This window comes from Diadema antillarum, unplaced genomic scaffold (assembly GCF_040938485.1).
Source record: "Diadema antillarum isolate AM-2024a unplaced genomic scaffold, OU_Dant_1.0 scf00000040, whole genome shotgun sequence".
In the NCBI taxonomy this organism is placed as follows: domain Eukaryota; kingdom Metazoa; phylum Echinodermata; class Echinoidea; order Diadematoida; family Diadematidae; genus Diadema; species Diadema antillarum.
The window spans coordinates 2,115,944-2,134,355 of NW_027270929.1; the positions used below are offsets into that span (position 1 = coordinate 2,115,944).

Below are 18,412 nucleotides of genomic sequence, written 5' to 3' on the forward strand. Positions count from 1 at the left end.
TTTTTGGAGCAAGGAAATATGTGAAGAATGATGGTAGTTACGTTCAAAGATTGGGATTAATTATGATGGTGGGGTAAAGCTGTGGTAGAAAGTGTATAAATAACTTGACAGCGAGGAGGGAGAAAGTATCGGAGCTACATGCGTTGATGCTGGATAGACGCAATAATTTTGACAGCGAGAATTGGAGTTTTCATTGGTGCTAGCAGACAGCTGCGATCAGATATTTAGCAGATCATGGTGTTTGGAGGCTTTGTTTTGACATCATGATATCAACGGCTGAATTAGTGAAAGCGCTTAACGCTTGTACTACATTGGAAGGATTGAGTGTACTTCGAGAAGTGTTGAACGATTATTTAACAACCGAACAGCATGTATTGTTGTTTGAGAGAATGACGACAATATTGTTGTCAGTTCCTGAGAATGAGGAGAATGCTGGTGATGATACAGAGGACAACATTGCAGATTTTGAAGTGGAGGGTGAGTTTATCGTAGTTTTATGAATATATTTTTTCAATTATTATTACATGTGATATTGAGAAGATTATTAGGTTATGTTGATGAATGGTGTAGTATGTAATGAAAACAGTTCTATTATAGTTGTTGTTGTTGTTGTTTTTTTTTTGTGTGTGTGTGTGTGTGTGTGTGTGTGTGTGTGTGTAAATGATGAGGTCCTGAATGTGGTGCTATACTACGTTAAAACTGAAAGTATGTTATATAGGGGATAAACTAATATGATTATTTATCAATTTATTCATTTATAATTGTAGATCTTTTTGGCGCATCTCTGTATGATGGAGCGGGAGCAGATGTAGAAAGAGCTCAGCAGCAGCAGCAGCAGCAGCGGGTGGAGGATATTTCCGGTACATCTCGGGGATCCGGCGCAGCAACATCGCGGGACATTCCTAGCACATCGCGAGGTTTCAGCGCAGCAACATCATTAGATATGCCGAGTACATCGCAAGATATACCTAGTACATCGAGAGGTCATCTACATAATATGATGGGAGGAGGAGGTGAGAGGTGGGTCCCTGTCACCGACAAGGAAGATTTATCAGTGAGAGCGATAACTCATACACCTAATCAGCAAGATATCGGTAATGTGTCGGAAGAAAGTCAAAATTTTTATCATGTGAGTAAGGTCAGTCATCGGAGGGTGAAAAAGTATAATGCAAATTTAACCGATTACACCGTATCATTTAATTCCGTGAATCAATTCGGTCCCATGATTGAAATGATTCCGAGGGTTAGGGATATGTTTGGTAATATAGTGGACGAGTTGTTAGTTGGGGTGAGGGAAAGGGATATGGTACGCATTGTATTTAATGCGCCGCAATTAGAAAGGCCAGTTCAGTTACCTTTTGTCAGGCGGGACCAGCTTGATCACGATATGTTGGCAGCTCGCATAGAAGCAGTGTTACAGTCGAATGAAGAAATTTCACTCGATGAAAACGTGGCCCTAAATGTATTACATATGGAAATGCCCGAAGGAGGTGGTCGTGCCAAGAGATACTTGGAAACAGCGCAGAGGTTGATTAAAAAGAGGTGTATTATTCAAATCATAGACCGGAGTAATGAAAAGATATGCTGCGCACGCGCTATAGTGACGGGGATAGCACGCATAGAGAGAGATCCAAACTGGAACTCTATCAGAATGAGTTACGGTAAACAAGAGGTTTATGCTCATAAGCTGCATGCGGCAGCTGGCGTTCCGATTGGGCCTTGCGGTATAGAGGAAATCAAACAATTTGAAAGTACACCGCAAATGCACAATTATCGGGTAGTAGTTGTGTCGAAAGAACACCTCAACCATATAATTTACGCGGGCCCAGAAGATCGTGAACATACGATATTTTTGTATAGTCATGACGAGCATTATGATTTAATCACCAAAATGAACGCATTTATGAATAAGGCTTATTTTTGTACAATATGCATGGTCGGGTATAACAGGAAGCTATCGCACAAGTGTGAATTTACGTGCAGTTTATGTAAGAGTCATGAATGTCCGTCGAACGGTCGAAATGATTGTTACGTACATTGCGAGAGATGTAACCGAAATTTCAAAAATGACACATGTTTGAAAAATCATTTCGAAAACGACGTTTGTGGAAACACGTATAAATGTAGGGAATGCGATACCGTATGCAGCGCAGCGTTACTAGAAAAGCACAAAAGGAGACATGTCTGTGGTGAGATTTTTTGTTGGCGTTGTAACGAATTCGACTGGCTCGATCATCAATGCTACATGAAAAAGTCCACCATTGCTGCCGTTTACGATAAGAATGGTAAACTGAAAGATGCAGCCGGTCCGAGCAAGTTTATATTTTTTGACTTTGAATGTACTCAAAACACTGGCGAACACGTACCAAATTATTGCATCGCGCAAAAGTCATGCAGCGAGTGTTGCGACTATACTTTTGAGAAGAAGTGTAAAATTTGCGGGGATGAAAAGCAAAAGGTGTTCAAAGGGGACAACGTGAGTGACGAGTTTTGCAAGTGGGTATTTGGGGATAAATCGAACGAGAATTCTACGGTCATAGCGCACAATTTCAAAAGCTACGACGGGATATTTATTCAGAAGTATCTGTATGAAAACTGCATAGTGCCCAATCTCATTCTCACCGGCGGAAAGATCATGTCGCTCTATGTATGTTTTAATAAGATTCGTTTTATCGACTCTCTCAATTTTTTGCCGATGCCTTTGGCAGCTATGCCAAACACATTCGGTCTGTCAGAACTGAAGAAGGGGTATTTTCCGCATTTCTTTAACACGAAAGAAAACGAGAAATACGTAGGTCCACTACCCCCGAAAGAAATGTATAATCCAAAAGGCATGAGTAGCAAAGCCCGGTCAGATTTTTTGGCTTGGTACGATAGTGAGGTTGCTTCCGGCAAGCAGTTTGTCATGGAAGATGAGATCTACTCTTATTGTCTCAGTGATGTAGATATCTTGCGTCGCTGTTGCATGCAATTTAGATCGTTATTTATTGACATTACTAGGAGAGATTTGGACGATATTGGAGTAGACCCCTTTACCAAATGCTTTACGATAGCTGCTGCTTGTCATTTGGTGTATAGACGCAATTTCATGCCTAAAAACACCATAGGTTTGCTCCCGCCCGAGGGTTATCGGCCACGAGATATTCAGTCGCGAAGCGCCATGGAGTGGCTTCAGTATGTCGAGAAAACGGAAAACATACATATTAGGCATGCGCGAAACCAAGGTGAGATGAGAATTGGGAAGTATAAAGTCGATGGGTATTGCAAGGAAAAAAAGATTATTTTTGAATACAACGGATGTTTTTATCACGGTTGCCCCGTTTGCTACGATCCCAAGACGTTGAACACAAGGAGAGAAAACAGATTAATGATAGAGTTGTATTTGGAAACGTTGGCCAAGAAAAAATACATAGAGTCTCTGCTGCCTGATTTTACGTACATTACGATGTGGGAACACGAGTGGAAAACTATGAAAACAACCTTGCCACCGTCATTATCGATAGGAACGCCAACCCACGATTTAGATCCGAGGGAGGCCTTTTACGGCGGTCGCACGAATGCCACTCGCCTTTTTCACGAATGTGAAGAAGGTGAACGAATCAAATACGTAGACTTCACGTCGTTGTATCCGTTCATTAATAAATATGGGTCTTACCCAGTTGGGCATCCCAAAGTGATAACAGAAAACTTTTCGGATAATATATCCGATTACTACGGCTTGGTCAAATGCAAGATACTACCTCCGCAAAATCTTTTTCACCCCGTTTTACCCCTGAAAGTGAACAAGAAACTGATGTTTCCGCTCTGCAGCGCGTGCGCCAAATTACAGCAAACGGAACGATGTCATCATACTGAACAAGAGAGAGCGCTACACAGCACATGGGTCACTTTAGAAGTCGAAAAAGCCATCGAAAAGGGCTATAAAATTCAGACAATTGAAGCCGTCTGGCATTTTAACGTAGAAAGTAAATTTGACCCATCCCTGAATTGCGACGAATTGGGCGATTTAGGCACCAACGGCTTATTTAGCGCATACATCGACACTTTCTTAAAACTTAAGCAAGAAGCATCCGGTTGGCCTGAGTGGTGTGTCAATTTGCGCGACAAACGTAGGTACATAGAAGAGTATAAGAAACACGAGGGAATTCAGTTGGAATTTGATAAAGTTGAAAAAAACAAGGGGCTAAGATCGTTGAGTAAACTGCTACTTAACTCTCTGTGGGGGAGGTTTGGAATGAGAGCAAATTTACCCCAAATTAAAGTGATCACAGATGCTGGGGATTTGTACAAGATGATTACCAACGACGAATTTGAAATCAAAGACATCAATTTCATTAACGAACACATCGTAGAAGTGCGTTTTGTCAAGAGAAAAGATTTTGTTGAGTACAGCACCACCTCAAACTTGGTCATAGCGGCCTTTACATCGGCGCAAGCGCGTCTGAAACTCTTTGATGAGTTGGATAAGTTGGGCGAGAGGGTATTGTATTATGATACTGATAGTGTTGTGTACGTCGAGAAAATGGATGCCTTTGATGAATACACCCCCGTACTAGGTGATTACTTGGGAGAGTTAACCGACGAGTTGGATGGCCGGTACATCCAATCGTTTGTGTCGGGAGGGCCCAAAAACTACGCCTACAAACTGTGCGATGGAACCACCTCTTGCAAAGTAAAAGGGATTACTCTCAATTACAGTAATTCTCAAACGCTTAATTATGACGTCATGAAACGTATGGTGATTAGCATGAATAGCGGGGATGCCGCAGGACTATCTTGCGTTACGACGAAGAATCCCTACCAAATTACGCGCGATACAAAGCGTCAGAAGATAATGACCACAGCCTCTGAAAAGAGATACAAAATTTTGTATGACAAGAGAATCATCACGCACGATTTAAAAACCGTGCCTTACGGATATTGCTTAAACTAAAATATAAGAGCGGTTCTTTCTCGCGAGGCGTTCATTTTGTATGACCATTTCGTTGCAACAACAGGTTTATACTATGCAGTCGGGTCAATCAGATACTGAGTCTAACGCAGATAGGGGTGATCGCTTCCCGATACCCACTAGCCTGACAGGATTTTTTATTTCGATATTTATGATTATCGTTTTGGTAGGTTTAGGGTATGCGGCGGAAAAGCACTTAGTTCAACGCTTCAACAGCTCGGATCTAAATGACTACCTCAACGCCAGTTTGAATTATCGGATACATCCGCGCAATATTTCCGCGCACTATAAATTTGCCGAGTGCTCCTGTAACGAAACCATGTTTATCAATTATTGTAGTCGTATCATCGCGGAAAATGGACCGGACCTCTACGTTTGTCAATTCTCTCCTCGCGCGACCATTCCTCCGTGGGCATTTCTGGTTGCTAAAACGAGCAGTATTTCTTTGCATGAGTGGAATCGTTCACAAAATGCAACGCTCTTCAACAACCACTTCATTCGTTGTTAAGTGTTTGATCTGGATGTTATACGTGATAGATTCCTAAGAGTGGTAGGCTTACTCTCGGTCTCTCTACATATTTATTTGTACCTTGTATTATAGAGAGAGAGACAAAAAAAAAAACTAGAGATTGTAATTTGTCATCACTGACAAATTAAGGTGATCCGATTTTTTTTTATCAATGATTCGAGTCCTGATCGCAATAGGCATGACCATACAAGTTTCATCTGTGTTTAGAGACATTGGCCGTGTGATGTTTGCATTCTCATTTAGAAAAGGGAGTCATATCTGCCATCTTTGGTACCAAATTCTGTATACACTGAATAACGAAGATACAGCAATGAATACATATGACCTTTGACCCACCTTTGCACTCCCAAGATTGCATCTGATGAAATAGTGGTTATTTTGTGAAATGCTTCTCGCGACATCGTCTATACGTGTGAAAAATATGGGAAAGATAGAACAGGTATTCACTAAGATACAAGATGAAACCTTTATGACCTTTGACCCTAATTTACATACCCAAGATGTTGTCCGATCTAGTAGTTGTTATTTTATGAAATAATGTACGTGACATGAACTAAACATGTGCAAAATATGGGGGTGATAAGGCGTGTTTTTCTTGAGTTATTGCAAAGAAAGTTGCAGAAAGAAAGAAATATCTCAATACATAGAAGATAAGCTTTAATTTTAACCAATTTTTCATCGTAATCCCGACATTGTATGAAAAAACGAAGGAAACAAAACGATAGCGCAAAGTCTCAGCTACAACATATTAAAATCTGGGAGAAATTCACCGAAGGGTAAGTAAGCTAGTGTTCGATAAAGACAATCATGCCAATTTTCACATTAAAGAAAATTCCCTCCCATAGAGATAACACGTCATAACGAAGATACAAAAAGAAGTACATATGACCTTTGACCTCAATTTGCACAGACAAGATGGCATCTGAGTAAAAAGTGGTTATTTTGTGAAATGATCCTTGTAACATGGCCTTTGCGTGTGCAAAATATGGGAAAGATACAACATATATTCACTAAGATACAAGGTGAAACACTTATGACCTTTGACCCTAATTTACATACCCAAGATGGTGTTCGATCAAGTAGTTGTTATTTTATGAAATAATGTTCGTGATATGAACTAAACATGTGCAAAATAATGTGGTGATAGGGTATGTTTTTCTTGGGTTATTGCACATAAAGTTGCAAAAAGAAAGAAATATTTCAATACATGGAAGATAAACATTAATTTCAAGTAAGATTTTTGACATGATCCCGACATCGTTAGAAAAAACGGAGGGCACACTTACGATAGCCCAAAATCTCAGCTACAATATATTAAAATCTGGGAGAAATTCACCGAAGCATAAGTGAGCTAGTGCTCGATAAAGATAGGAATGTCAATTTTCATTTCCATAAAAACTGCACTCCCATAGAGATTACACGTAAACTGGTCAAATTTGACAAGGTTACTTTCAATCCATTTTTACGAGGTGATGCCGTCATCCAATCAAAATTATGTTTCTACAATTATGAAAGAACAATTCATAAGCTACAACATACTGAAATTTGGGTGAAAATTGGCAAAGGATAAGTGAGATACGCTTGAGTAAACTTGAAATTTGATGACGTCATTTTGAAAATTAACTTTTTTTACTTTATTAAGAAATTTGATATCTTTTAATCATTTTGTCAGCATAGCCAACCCATGAAATGATATGTACAACTCATCAGCTTTCAGAATATGTCAAGAAATTGGGGGGTCACCGTCCATCCTGACGAGTAAAATCCGATTTAAAATTGGCGGTTTTTTGGCATAGTTGCACTGTGTATCCTCATTGACGCACGCGCGGAATTTTGATTTTGACGGGCCCGTATGACGTCATATTGAGTCGGATCGACTTGAAACTTGGTAGAAATATTCCTTGACATTTTGGACATTCGATCCGTGTGAAAAAACTGAAAATTTCTATTGCATATGAGCTGTGCATGCGAATATGTGCGCGCGCGTACGCGTCCGTCCAATTTTTTCAATTTTTCAAAAAATGCTCCAAATGGTCTGAAACGTGTGCAAAAAAATTTTGAGCTCGATTTGAGCATACAAATATTTCAACGCGCGCGTACGCGCGCGTTTTTGAGATAAAAATGAATTTTGAGAATATGAGTACAATTCACTTGACTTGAAATATATGTGACGTAAATTTCATTGAAATATTCCATTCCATTAATGAGATATGCATGAAAATGTGTTTTCATATAATGACGTCATAGTGACGTCACGGTCGACTGATCACTTTGATTTTACTTGCGCTGTCGTCTTTGTGACATGATACATATATGGTATAAGTTTGACATTGAGAGGCAATGCACTTTCTGAGCTAATCGATGCACAAATTTTGAGGAGATAGAAATAAAGAAAGAATCCGTACAGAAACAATAGGTGATCCGAGAGGATACTCGGATCACCTAACAAAGAATCCGTACAGATACAGAAGGTGATCCGAGAGGATACTCGGATCACCTAACAAAGAATCCGTACAGATACAGAAGGTGATCCGAGAGGATACTCGGATCACCTAATAAAACGATAGTGCAAAGTCTCAGCTACAACATATTGAAATCTGGGAGAAATTCACCGAAGGGTAAGTGAGCTAGTGCTCGATAAAGACAATCATGTCAATTTTCACATTAAAGAAAATTCCCTCCCATAGAGATAACACGTCATAACGAAGATACAAAAAGAAGTACATATGACCTTTGACCTCAATTTGGACAGACAAGATGGCATCTGAGTAAAAAGTGGTTATTTTGTGAAATGATCCTTATAACATGGTCTTTGTGTTTGCAAAATATGGGAAAGATAGGACATGTATTCACTAAAATACAGGATGAAACACTTATGACCTTTGACCCTAATTTACATACCCAAGATGGTGTCCGATCAAGTAGTTGTTATTTTATGAAGTAATGTACGTGACATGAACTAAACATGTGCAGAATATGGGGGTGATAGGGCGTTTTTTTTGAGTTATTGCAAAGAAAGTTGCAGAAAGAAAGAAATATCTCAATACATCGAAGATAAGCCTGAAATTCAACCAAAATTTTTGACGTGATCCCGACATTGTATGAAAAAATGAAGGGCACACTTACGGTAGCGTAAAGTCTCAGCTACAACATATCAAAATCTGGGAGAAATTTACCGAAGGGTAAGTGAGCTAGTGCTCGATAAAGACAATCATGTCAATTTTCACATTAAAGAAAATTCCCTCCCATAGAGATAACACGTCATAACGAAGATACAAAAAGAAGTACATATGACCTTTGACCTCAATTTGCAACGACAAGATGGCATCTGAGTAAAAAGTGGTTATTTTGTGAAATAATTCTTGTAACATGGTCTTTTCGTGTGCAAAATATGGGAAAGAAAGGACATGTATTCACTAAGATACAGGGTGAAACACTTATGACCTTTGACCCTACTTTACATACCCAAGATGGTGTCCGATCAAGTAGTTGTTATTTTATGAAATAATGTACGTGACATGAACTAAACATGTGCAAAATATGGAAGTGATAGAGGCCGTTTTTCTTGAGTTATTGCAAAGAAAGTTGCAGAAAGAAAGAAATATCTCAATACATCGAAGATAAGCCTGAATTTCAACCCAATTTTTTGACGTGATTCCGACATCGTATGAAAAAACAAAGGGCACACTTACGGTAGGGTAAAGTCTCAGCTACAACATATTAAAATCTGGGAGAAATTTACCGAAGCTTAAGTGAGCTAGTGCTCGATAAAGATAGTCATGTCAATTTTCATTTCCAGAAAAACTGCACTCCCATAGAGATAACACGTAAACTGGTCAAATTTGACAAGATTACTTTGAATCCATTTTTACGAGGTGATACCGTTATCCAATCAAAATATTGTAATACTATGTTTGAAAGAACATTAAATAAGCTACATCATACTGAAATCTGGGTGAAAATTGACAAAGGACTAGTGACATACGCTCGAATGAACTTGAAATTTGATGACGTCATTTTGAAAATTTACTTTTTTTACTTTATTAAGAAATTTGATATCTTTTAATCATTTTGTCAGCATTGCCACCCCATGAAATGACATGTACAACTCATCAGCTTTCAAAATATGTACAGAAAATGGAGGGTCACCGTCCATCCTGACGAGTAAAATCGGATTTAAAATTGGCAGTTTTTTGGCATAGTTGTACTGTATATCGCCATTGACGCGCGCGCGGAATTTCAACTTTGACGGGCCCGTATGACCTCATATTGAGTCGGATTGACTTGAAACTTGGTAGAAATATTCCTTGACATTTCAGGCAGCCGATAAGTGTGAAAAAACGGGAAATTTCTATTGCATATGAGCTGTGCGTGCGTATATGAGCGCGCGCGTACGCGTCCGTCCAATTTTTTCAATTTTTCAAAAAATGCTCCAAATGGTCTGAAACGTGTGCAAAAAAAATTTGAGCTCGATTTGAGCATACAAATATTTCAACGCGCGCGTACGCGCACGTTTTAAGATAAATATGAATTTTGACACTATGAGTAGAATCCGCTTGACTTAAAATATATGTGACGTAAATTTCATTGAAGAATTCTATTCTGTTAATGAGATATGGATGAAAATGTGTTTTCATATAATGACGTCATAGTGACGTCACGGTCGACTGATCAGTATGATTTTATAAAATTTTTCGTCTTTGGGACATGATACATACATGGTATGAGTTTGAAATTGATACTGTGAGAACTTTCTGAGTACGTAGATACACAACTTTTGTCCAGAAATAAAGAAAGAAGAAGAAGAAGAAGAACTAGAGATTGTAATTTGTCATTACTGACAAATTAAGGTGATCCGATTTTTTTTTTCATCAATGATTCGAGTCCTGATCGCAATAGGCATGACCATACAGGTTTCGTCTGTTGTTAAAAACGTTGGCCTTGTGATGTTTGAATTCTCGTTTAGAAAAGGGAGTCATATCTGCCATCTTTGGTACCAAATTCCGTATACACAAGATAACGAAGATACAACAACAAATACATACGACCTTTGACCCACCTTTACACTCCCAAGATGGCATCTGAGGAAAAAGTGGTTATTTTGTGAAATGATTCTTGCGACATCGTCTATACGTGTGCAAAATATGGGAAAGATAGGACAGGTATTCGCCAAGATACAAGATGAAACATTTATGACCTTTGACCCTAATTTACATACCCAAGATGTTGTCCGATCAAGTAGTTGTTATTTTATGAAATAATGTACGTGACATGAACTAAACATGTGCAGAATATGGGGGTGATAGGGCGTGTTTTTCTTGAGTTATTGCAAAGAAAGTTGCAGAAAGAAAGAAATATCTCAATACATAGAAGATAAGCTTTAATTTCAACCAAGTTTTTTATCGTGATCCCGACATCGTATGAAAAAAACAAAATGAAATTTGACGATAGCGCAAAGTCTCAGCTACAACATATTAAAATCTGGAAGAAATTCACCGAAGGGTAAGTGAGCTAGTGCTCGATAAAGACAATCATGTCAATTTTCACATTTAAAAAAATTCCCTCCCATAGAGATAACACGTCATAACGAAGATACAAAAAGAAGTACATATGACCTTTGACCTCAATTTGCACAGACAAGATGGCATCTGAGTAAAAAGTGGTTATTTTGTGAAATGATCCTTGTAACATGGTCTTTGCGTTTGCAAAATATGGGAAAGATAAGACATGTATTCACTAAGATACAGGATGAAACACTTATGACCTTTGACCCTAATTTACATACCCAAGATGGTGTCCGATCAAGTAGTTGTTATTTTATGAAATAATGTACGTGACATGAACTAAACATGTGCAAAGTATAGAAGTGATAGGGCGTGTTTTTCTTGAGTTATTGCAAAGAAAGTTGCAGAAAAAAAGAAATATCTCAATACATCGAAGATAAGCCTGAATTTCAACCAAAATTTTTGACGTGATCCCGACATCGTATGAAAAAACGAAGGGCACACTTACGGTAGCGTAAAGTCTCAGCTACAACATATCAAAATCTGGGAGAAATTTACCGAAGGGTAAGTGAGCTAGTGCTCGATAAAGATAGTCATGTCAATTTTCATTTCCAGAAAAACTGCACTCCCATAGAGATAACACGTAAACTGGTCAAATTTGACAAGGTTACTTTCAATCCATTTTTACGAGGTGATACCGTTATTCAATCAAAATTTTGTAATTTTATGTTTGAAAGAACATTAAATAAGCTACAACATACTGAAATCTGGGTGAAAATTGACAAAGGACTAGTGAGATACGCTCAAATGAACTTGAAATTTGATGACGTCATTTTGAAAATTTACTTTTTTTACTTTATTAAGAAATTTGCTATCTTTTAATCATTTTGTCAGCATTGCCACCCCATGAAATGACATGTACAACTCATCAGGTTTTAAAATATGTAAAGAAAATGGGGGGTCACCGTCCATCCTGACGAGTAAAATCGAATTTAAAATTAGCAGTTTTTTGGCATAGTTGCACTGTATATCGCCATTGACGCGCGCGCAGAATTTCAACTTTGACGGGCCCGTATGACGTCATATTGGGTCGCATTGATTTGAAACTTGGTATAAATATTCCTTAACATTTCAGACATCCGATCAAAGTGAAAAAACTGGAAATTTCAATTGCACATGAGCTGTGCGTGCGTATATGCGCGCGCGCGTACGCGTCCGTCCGATTTTTTCAATTTTTTAAAAAATGCTCTAAATGGTCTGAAACGTGTGCAAAAAAATTTTGAGCTCGATTGGAGCATACAAATATTTCAACGCGCGCGTACGCGCACGTTTTAATAGAAAATATGAATTTTGAGAACATGAGTAGAATGCGCATAATTTGAAATATATGTGACGTAAATTTCATTGAAAAATTTCATTCCATTAAAGAGATATGATTGAGAATGTGTTTTCATATAATGACGTCATAGTGACGTCACGGTCGACTGATCACAATGATACATTAGATTTTTCGTCTTTGGGACATGATGCATACATGGTATAATTTTGAAATTGATAGGCAGCGGACTTTCTGAGCTAACCTCTGCACAACTTTTGCGGAGAAATAAAGAAAGAAAGAAGAAGAAAGAATCCGTACAGATACAGAAGGTGATCCGAAGGATACTCGGATCACCTAACTAGAGATTGTAATTTGTCATCACTGACAAATTAAGGTGATCCGATTTTTTTTTTTATCAATGATTCGAGTCCTGATCGCAATAGGCATGACCATACAAGTTTCATCTGTGTTTAGAGACATTGGCCGTGTGATGTTTGCATTCTCATTTAGAAAAGGGAGTCATATCTGCCATCTTTGGTACCAAATTCTGTATACACTGAATAACGAAGATACAGCAATGAATACATATGACCTTTGACCCACCTTTGCACTCCCAAGATTGCATCTGATGAAATAGTGGTTATTTTGTGAAATGATTCTCGCGACATCGTCTATACGTGTGGAAAATATGGGAAAGATAGGACAGGTATTCACTAAGATACAAGATGAAACATTTATGACCTTTGACCCTAATTTACATACCCAAGATGTTGTCTGATCTAGTAGTTGTTATTTTATGAAATAATGTACGAGACATGAACTAAACATGTGCAAAATATGGGGGTGATAAGGCGTGTTTTTCTTGAGTTATTGCAAAGAGAGTTGCAGAAAGAAAGAAATATCTCAATACATAGAAGATAAGCTTTAATTTCAACCAATTTTTTATCATAATCCCGACATCGTATGAAAAAACAAATGAAATAAAACGATAGCGCAAAGTCTCAGCTACAACATATTAAAATCTGGGAGAAATTCACCGAAGGGTAAGTGAGCTAGTGCTCGATAAAGACAATCATGTCAATTTTCACATTAAAGAAAATTCCCTCCCATAGAGATAACACGTCATAACGAAGATACAAAAAGAAGTACATATGACCTTTGACCTCAATTTGCAACGACAAGATGGCATGTGAGTAAAAAGTGATTATTTTGTGAAATGATCCTTGTAACATGGTCTTTGCGTGTGCAAAATATGGGAAAGATAAGACATGTATTCACTAAGATACAGGGTGAAACACTTATGACCTTTGACCCTACTTTACATACCCAAGATGGTGTCCGATCAAGTAGTTGTTATTTTATGAAATAATGTACGTGACATGAACTAAACATGTGCAAAATATAGAAGTGATAGAGGCCGTTTTTCTTGAGTTATTGCAAAGAAAGTTGCAGAAAGAAAGAAATATCTCAATACATCGAAGATAAGCCTGAATTTCAACCCAATTTTTTGACGTGATTCCGACATCGTATGAAAAAACAAAGGGCACACTTACGGTAGGGTAAAGTCTCAGCTACAACATATTAAAATCTGGGAGAAATTTACCGAAGCTTAAGTGAGCTAGTGCTCGATAAAGATAGTCATGTCAATTTTCATTTCCAGAAAAACTGCACTCCCATAGAGATAACACGTAAACTGGTCAAATTTGACAAGATTACTTTTAATCCATTTTTACGAGGTGATACCATTATCCAATCAAAATATTGTAATTTTATGTTTGAAAGAACATTTAATAAGCTACATCATACTGAAATCTGGGTGAAAATTGACAAAGGACTAGTGAGATACGCTCGAAAGAACTTGAAATTTGATGACGTCATTTTGAAAATTTACTTTTTTTACTTTATTAAGAAATTTGATATCTTTTAATCATTTTGTCAGCATTGCCACCCCATGAAATGACATGTACAACTCATCAGCTTTCAAAATATGTACAGAAAATGAAGGGTCACCGTCCATCCTGACGAGTAAAATCGGATTTAAAATTGGCAGTTTTTTGGCATAGTTGTACTGTATATCGCCATTGACGCGCGCGCGGAATTTCAACTTTGATGGGCCCGTATGACCTCATGTTGAGTCGGATTGACTTGAAACTTGGTAGAAATATTCCTTGACATTTCAGGCAGCCGATAAGTGTGAAAAAACGGGAAATTTCTATTGCATGTGAGCTGTGCGTGCGTATATGAGCGCGCGCGTACGCGTCCGTCCAATTTTTTCAATTTTTCAAAAAATGCTCCAAATGGTCTGAAACGTATGCAAAAAAAATTTGAGCTCGATTTGAGCATACAAATATTTCAACGCGCGCGTACGCGCACGTCTTAGGAGAAAATATGAATTTTGAGAATATGAGTAGAATGTGCATAACTTGAAATATATGTGACGTAAATTTCATTGAAAAACTCCATTCCATTAATGAGATATGATTGAGAATGTGTTTTCATATAATGACGTCATAGTGACGTCACGATCAACCAATCACAATGATACATTAGATTTGTCGTCTTTGGGACATGATACATATATGGTATGAGTTTGAAGTTGATACTCTGAGTACTTTCTGAGTACGTAGATACACAACTTTTGTCCAGAAATAAAGAAAGAAGAAGAAGAAGAAGAACAAAGAATCCGTACAGATACAGAAGGTGATCCGAGAGGACACTCGGATCACCTAATGAATCACGAATTTATGCATCCAATGACGTGTATGATTGCGGGCCCTACAGGTTGTGGAAAGACTATGTTTGTGCGTAAACTGTTACGTCATAATCAACAAATGTTTAATCACCCACCTCAAAAAATTATTTGGTGTTACGGGGTGTATCAAAATGGTTATGCGGACATCTTAAGAGAAAATGAAAATATTGAATTTGTCGAAGGTTTCCCACATAATCTTGAATCTATGATTGATCCTAATGTTCGTAATCTCGTTGTAGTAGATGATCTTATGACTGAGTGTAGTCACGACAGCAAAATGAGTACTTTATTTACGCGTGGCTCGCACCACAGGAATCTGTCGGTAATTTTTATCGTGCAAAATCTTTTTCATCGGGGAAAAGAAGCGCGAAGTATTAGTTTAAACACCCAATATTTAGTCTTTTTTAAGAGTCCTCGCGACAAGCTACAAATTACGCACTTGGGCAGACAACTTTATCCTGGTTGTGCGAAATTTGTGCAAGAAGCTTACAATGACGCTACAAAAAACCCGTATGGTTATTTATTATTCGATTTAAGACCAGATACTAAAGAAGAATATCGCTTGAGGACAAACATTTTTCCGGACGAATTTACAATCGTTTACGTAAAGAAATAATTTCCCCGAAAATGCAAGTGTAAAAAACTTAGTGGTGAAAGAGCTGTAAATAATTCATGATATTTGTATGTAATACCGATACGTAACTACGTGTCATTGATTGCTCGTACATTTTTTTTTAATTCTCCAGTCAAGATCGATAGACTATAAATGCTTGTGTAAAATGTATCACGATCTCACTCGTTCATCATGTCTCAAAAGCTGAAGAAGTATTTGCCAGAACTTCAAGTGTTGGCTAGGTGTCGTCCACGTCAGAGGCGTGAATTTTTACAACACGCTCATAAAGATTTGATTAATTGTGTGTCGGAAGTTTGTAACAATACTTTAAAAGGTAACGTGCCCTTGAAGCCCGCTCAAAAGAAAGCGCTGTCGCAACATAAGCATCATTTGAGACGACTCGCTGATAAACGCAACAGTAACAGAAAACGCAGAGAAATACTTGTCCAGAAAGGTGGATTTTTGTCGGCGCTGCTGGCTCCTCTTCTCTCCGCAGTCTTCTCTTAATGATTCCTTTTATTAACCATCATGGAATTTACTCGGAAGATGGTACTCGTGCCTTCTGAATTAGCCGAAACGATTCAAACTTCGTCGGGGAGTGCTAATCCCACTCGTAAAGTCTTATCGGAGCTGGATGCTGGTATGCAAGACGTACTGAAGAGAAAAGACTTGTCAGACGTGCAAAAAATAAGTTTGTACAATCAGACGTTGCAAAAATATTTGCAACTGCAACATCACGATCCTTCTTCAAAACCTATGACTGTAAATATTTTGGAACGAGTTTCTAAGGAAGGAGATGTTGTTCAAACTCCAAGTTCCATTAACGATGATAAAACGAGAAAAGCTGACGAGTCAAAACCGAAGAAAAACGAAGAAAGTAGTAGTAGTAGTGGACTAAACTTACATTACAAAGAAAATGCTTTGAAGTTGTTACCTGTGACATTACGAACCAAGGCTTCGTTGCTTATGGATCATCTATCTAAACATGATCAAGATGCATTGTATAACGAGCGGGGTGAACTGATTTTTAATGGTCGTGCCATACCCGGTTCTAACGTCATAGATTTAATGTACGATGTCATGAAAGGGCGAAAAGCTGTCAATCCCGTAGGTTGGCAACAATTTATGCGTATTTTAGTCGATGTAAATGTACCAGAATTTCTTATAGCGAATGTTAATCGTCGTGAAATCTATCAACGCATGAAAACCAAAGATCCGTCTTCGGCAATCGATGGGGCTGTACCAAAAATCTTACCCCTCGTGCCCCCGATGCAGGCTCATATAGAATCAAAACGTAAACGATCTCAACGTCAATATCTGACCAAGAGACTCAAACGCTGGGAAAGTTTTTGATCTCTAAATCATTTCTGGCGAATAATGTCGCTGTTTATCATCATCATTACCATTATCATTATTTGCAGCTAGGATGTATCGCCTTTTGTTTGTTTTAATATTTGTCATTACTGAGACCCAATACCGATGATCATTATCACTTTGTACTTTGTGTTAAGAGACGTCCACACAGTGACTAGCAACAAGAACAAAAATGATGCGTGTATAAACGTTTGTATTATCTAATGCCGAAGAGTTTGTTCATTTAAACCGCGTTTATCTCATACGATATATTGTATATCGGAAGTGTATTATGTTTAAGAAACGCTAAGTCGCGTTATGTCTGTAAAATAGTGTTTTATCAAAATGTCTGTAAATACGCCTTTATTAAAATGTTATCAAACATGTTTTGCGTCTTACAATGATAATTGTATCGTATTTATGCATTGTGATTATTGTCCGTCGTGAAGCTTAATTAATTACTAGTAGCGTATTAACTTTTGTGTAAGACGTATCATCGTTTTATGAGTCGATGTATTATGACAACAGTATGTTTGTTTTTTTTTTTTCACGCAAGCAATTCAGATCCACTCTAAAACTCATTACATGAGTGTACTGCTTTTACCAGTTTGTAATGTAGTCGACAAGACACGCACTCAAAAAAAAAAAAAAAAAATGTAACCCACCAACAAACAAACGCATGTAATGTACACAACGCGAGAACGAACGAACGATTCTTTTGTACGTACAAACTGATCATTTATTCATGATGTGAATAAAAACACGAGAGCTTTGTTACATACACTGAAAAGATACATCTTGTCACAATCTTCCTTGTTTGTTTTGGTAGCCTAACGTTTAATCGGTTGTGTGTAGCGATTTGGCAATTTGTCTTAGTATCAGCTCTTTATCACGGATTGGTGCGTAAATAGGGAAGTGGTGATTGATGTATGCATGAACTTGGCGATCATTGTGTAAGCGATTGTGATTAAAGCGTGCGAGAATGCTACCCGTACTTTCCCCCCTAACTCTACGTAAAAGATAAAACAAACAATATTGTCCACACACTGTGGACCAATTAGACTGTAACGCTGTTTCATTGTATCGCCACGACCGACAATTCTTATCTAAGAAATTAACAAAATATTTGGAATATAAGGAGGGATGTCTGGCGAATGAATCGAAAAATTCCCCATGTCCGTTATCATCTATATAAATGGCTAACCAGTGACTTCCCGGTTGAGCGTGATTATCGGCATTAACGATCAAAGCCGCTGGAAAAGCTTTTACACCCCTTGGTAATTGATCGGAAGGAAACACTCCCAAAAATATGTTATTCAATTCGTAACAATTTTCTACAACGTTTAATATATCTCTAGTGTCCATCCTGAATCGAAGCACCACGTATACGCT

At 37.9% G+C, this 18,412-nt stretch overlaps 1 protein-coding gene across 1 annotated transcript; it reads left to right on the plus strand.

Moving 5' to 3' along the window:
* Positions 1 to 389: 389 nt before the first annotated feature.
* On the plus strand, positions 390 to 3,893 carry LOC139711439 (uncharacterized). Its single transcript, XM_071623324.1, has 3 exons — positions 390 to 477; positions 768 to 2,015; positions 3,811 to 3,893. The coding sequence occupies exons 1-3, from the start codon at positions 390 to 392 to the stop codon at positions 3,891 to 3,893; spliced, it is 1,419 nt and encodes a 472-aa protein (XP_071479425.1).
* Positions 3,894 to 18,412: the final 14,519 nt, after the last annotated feature.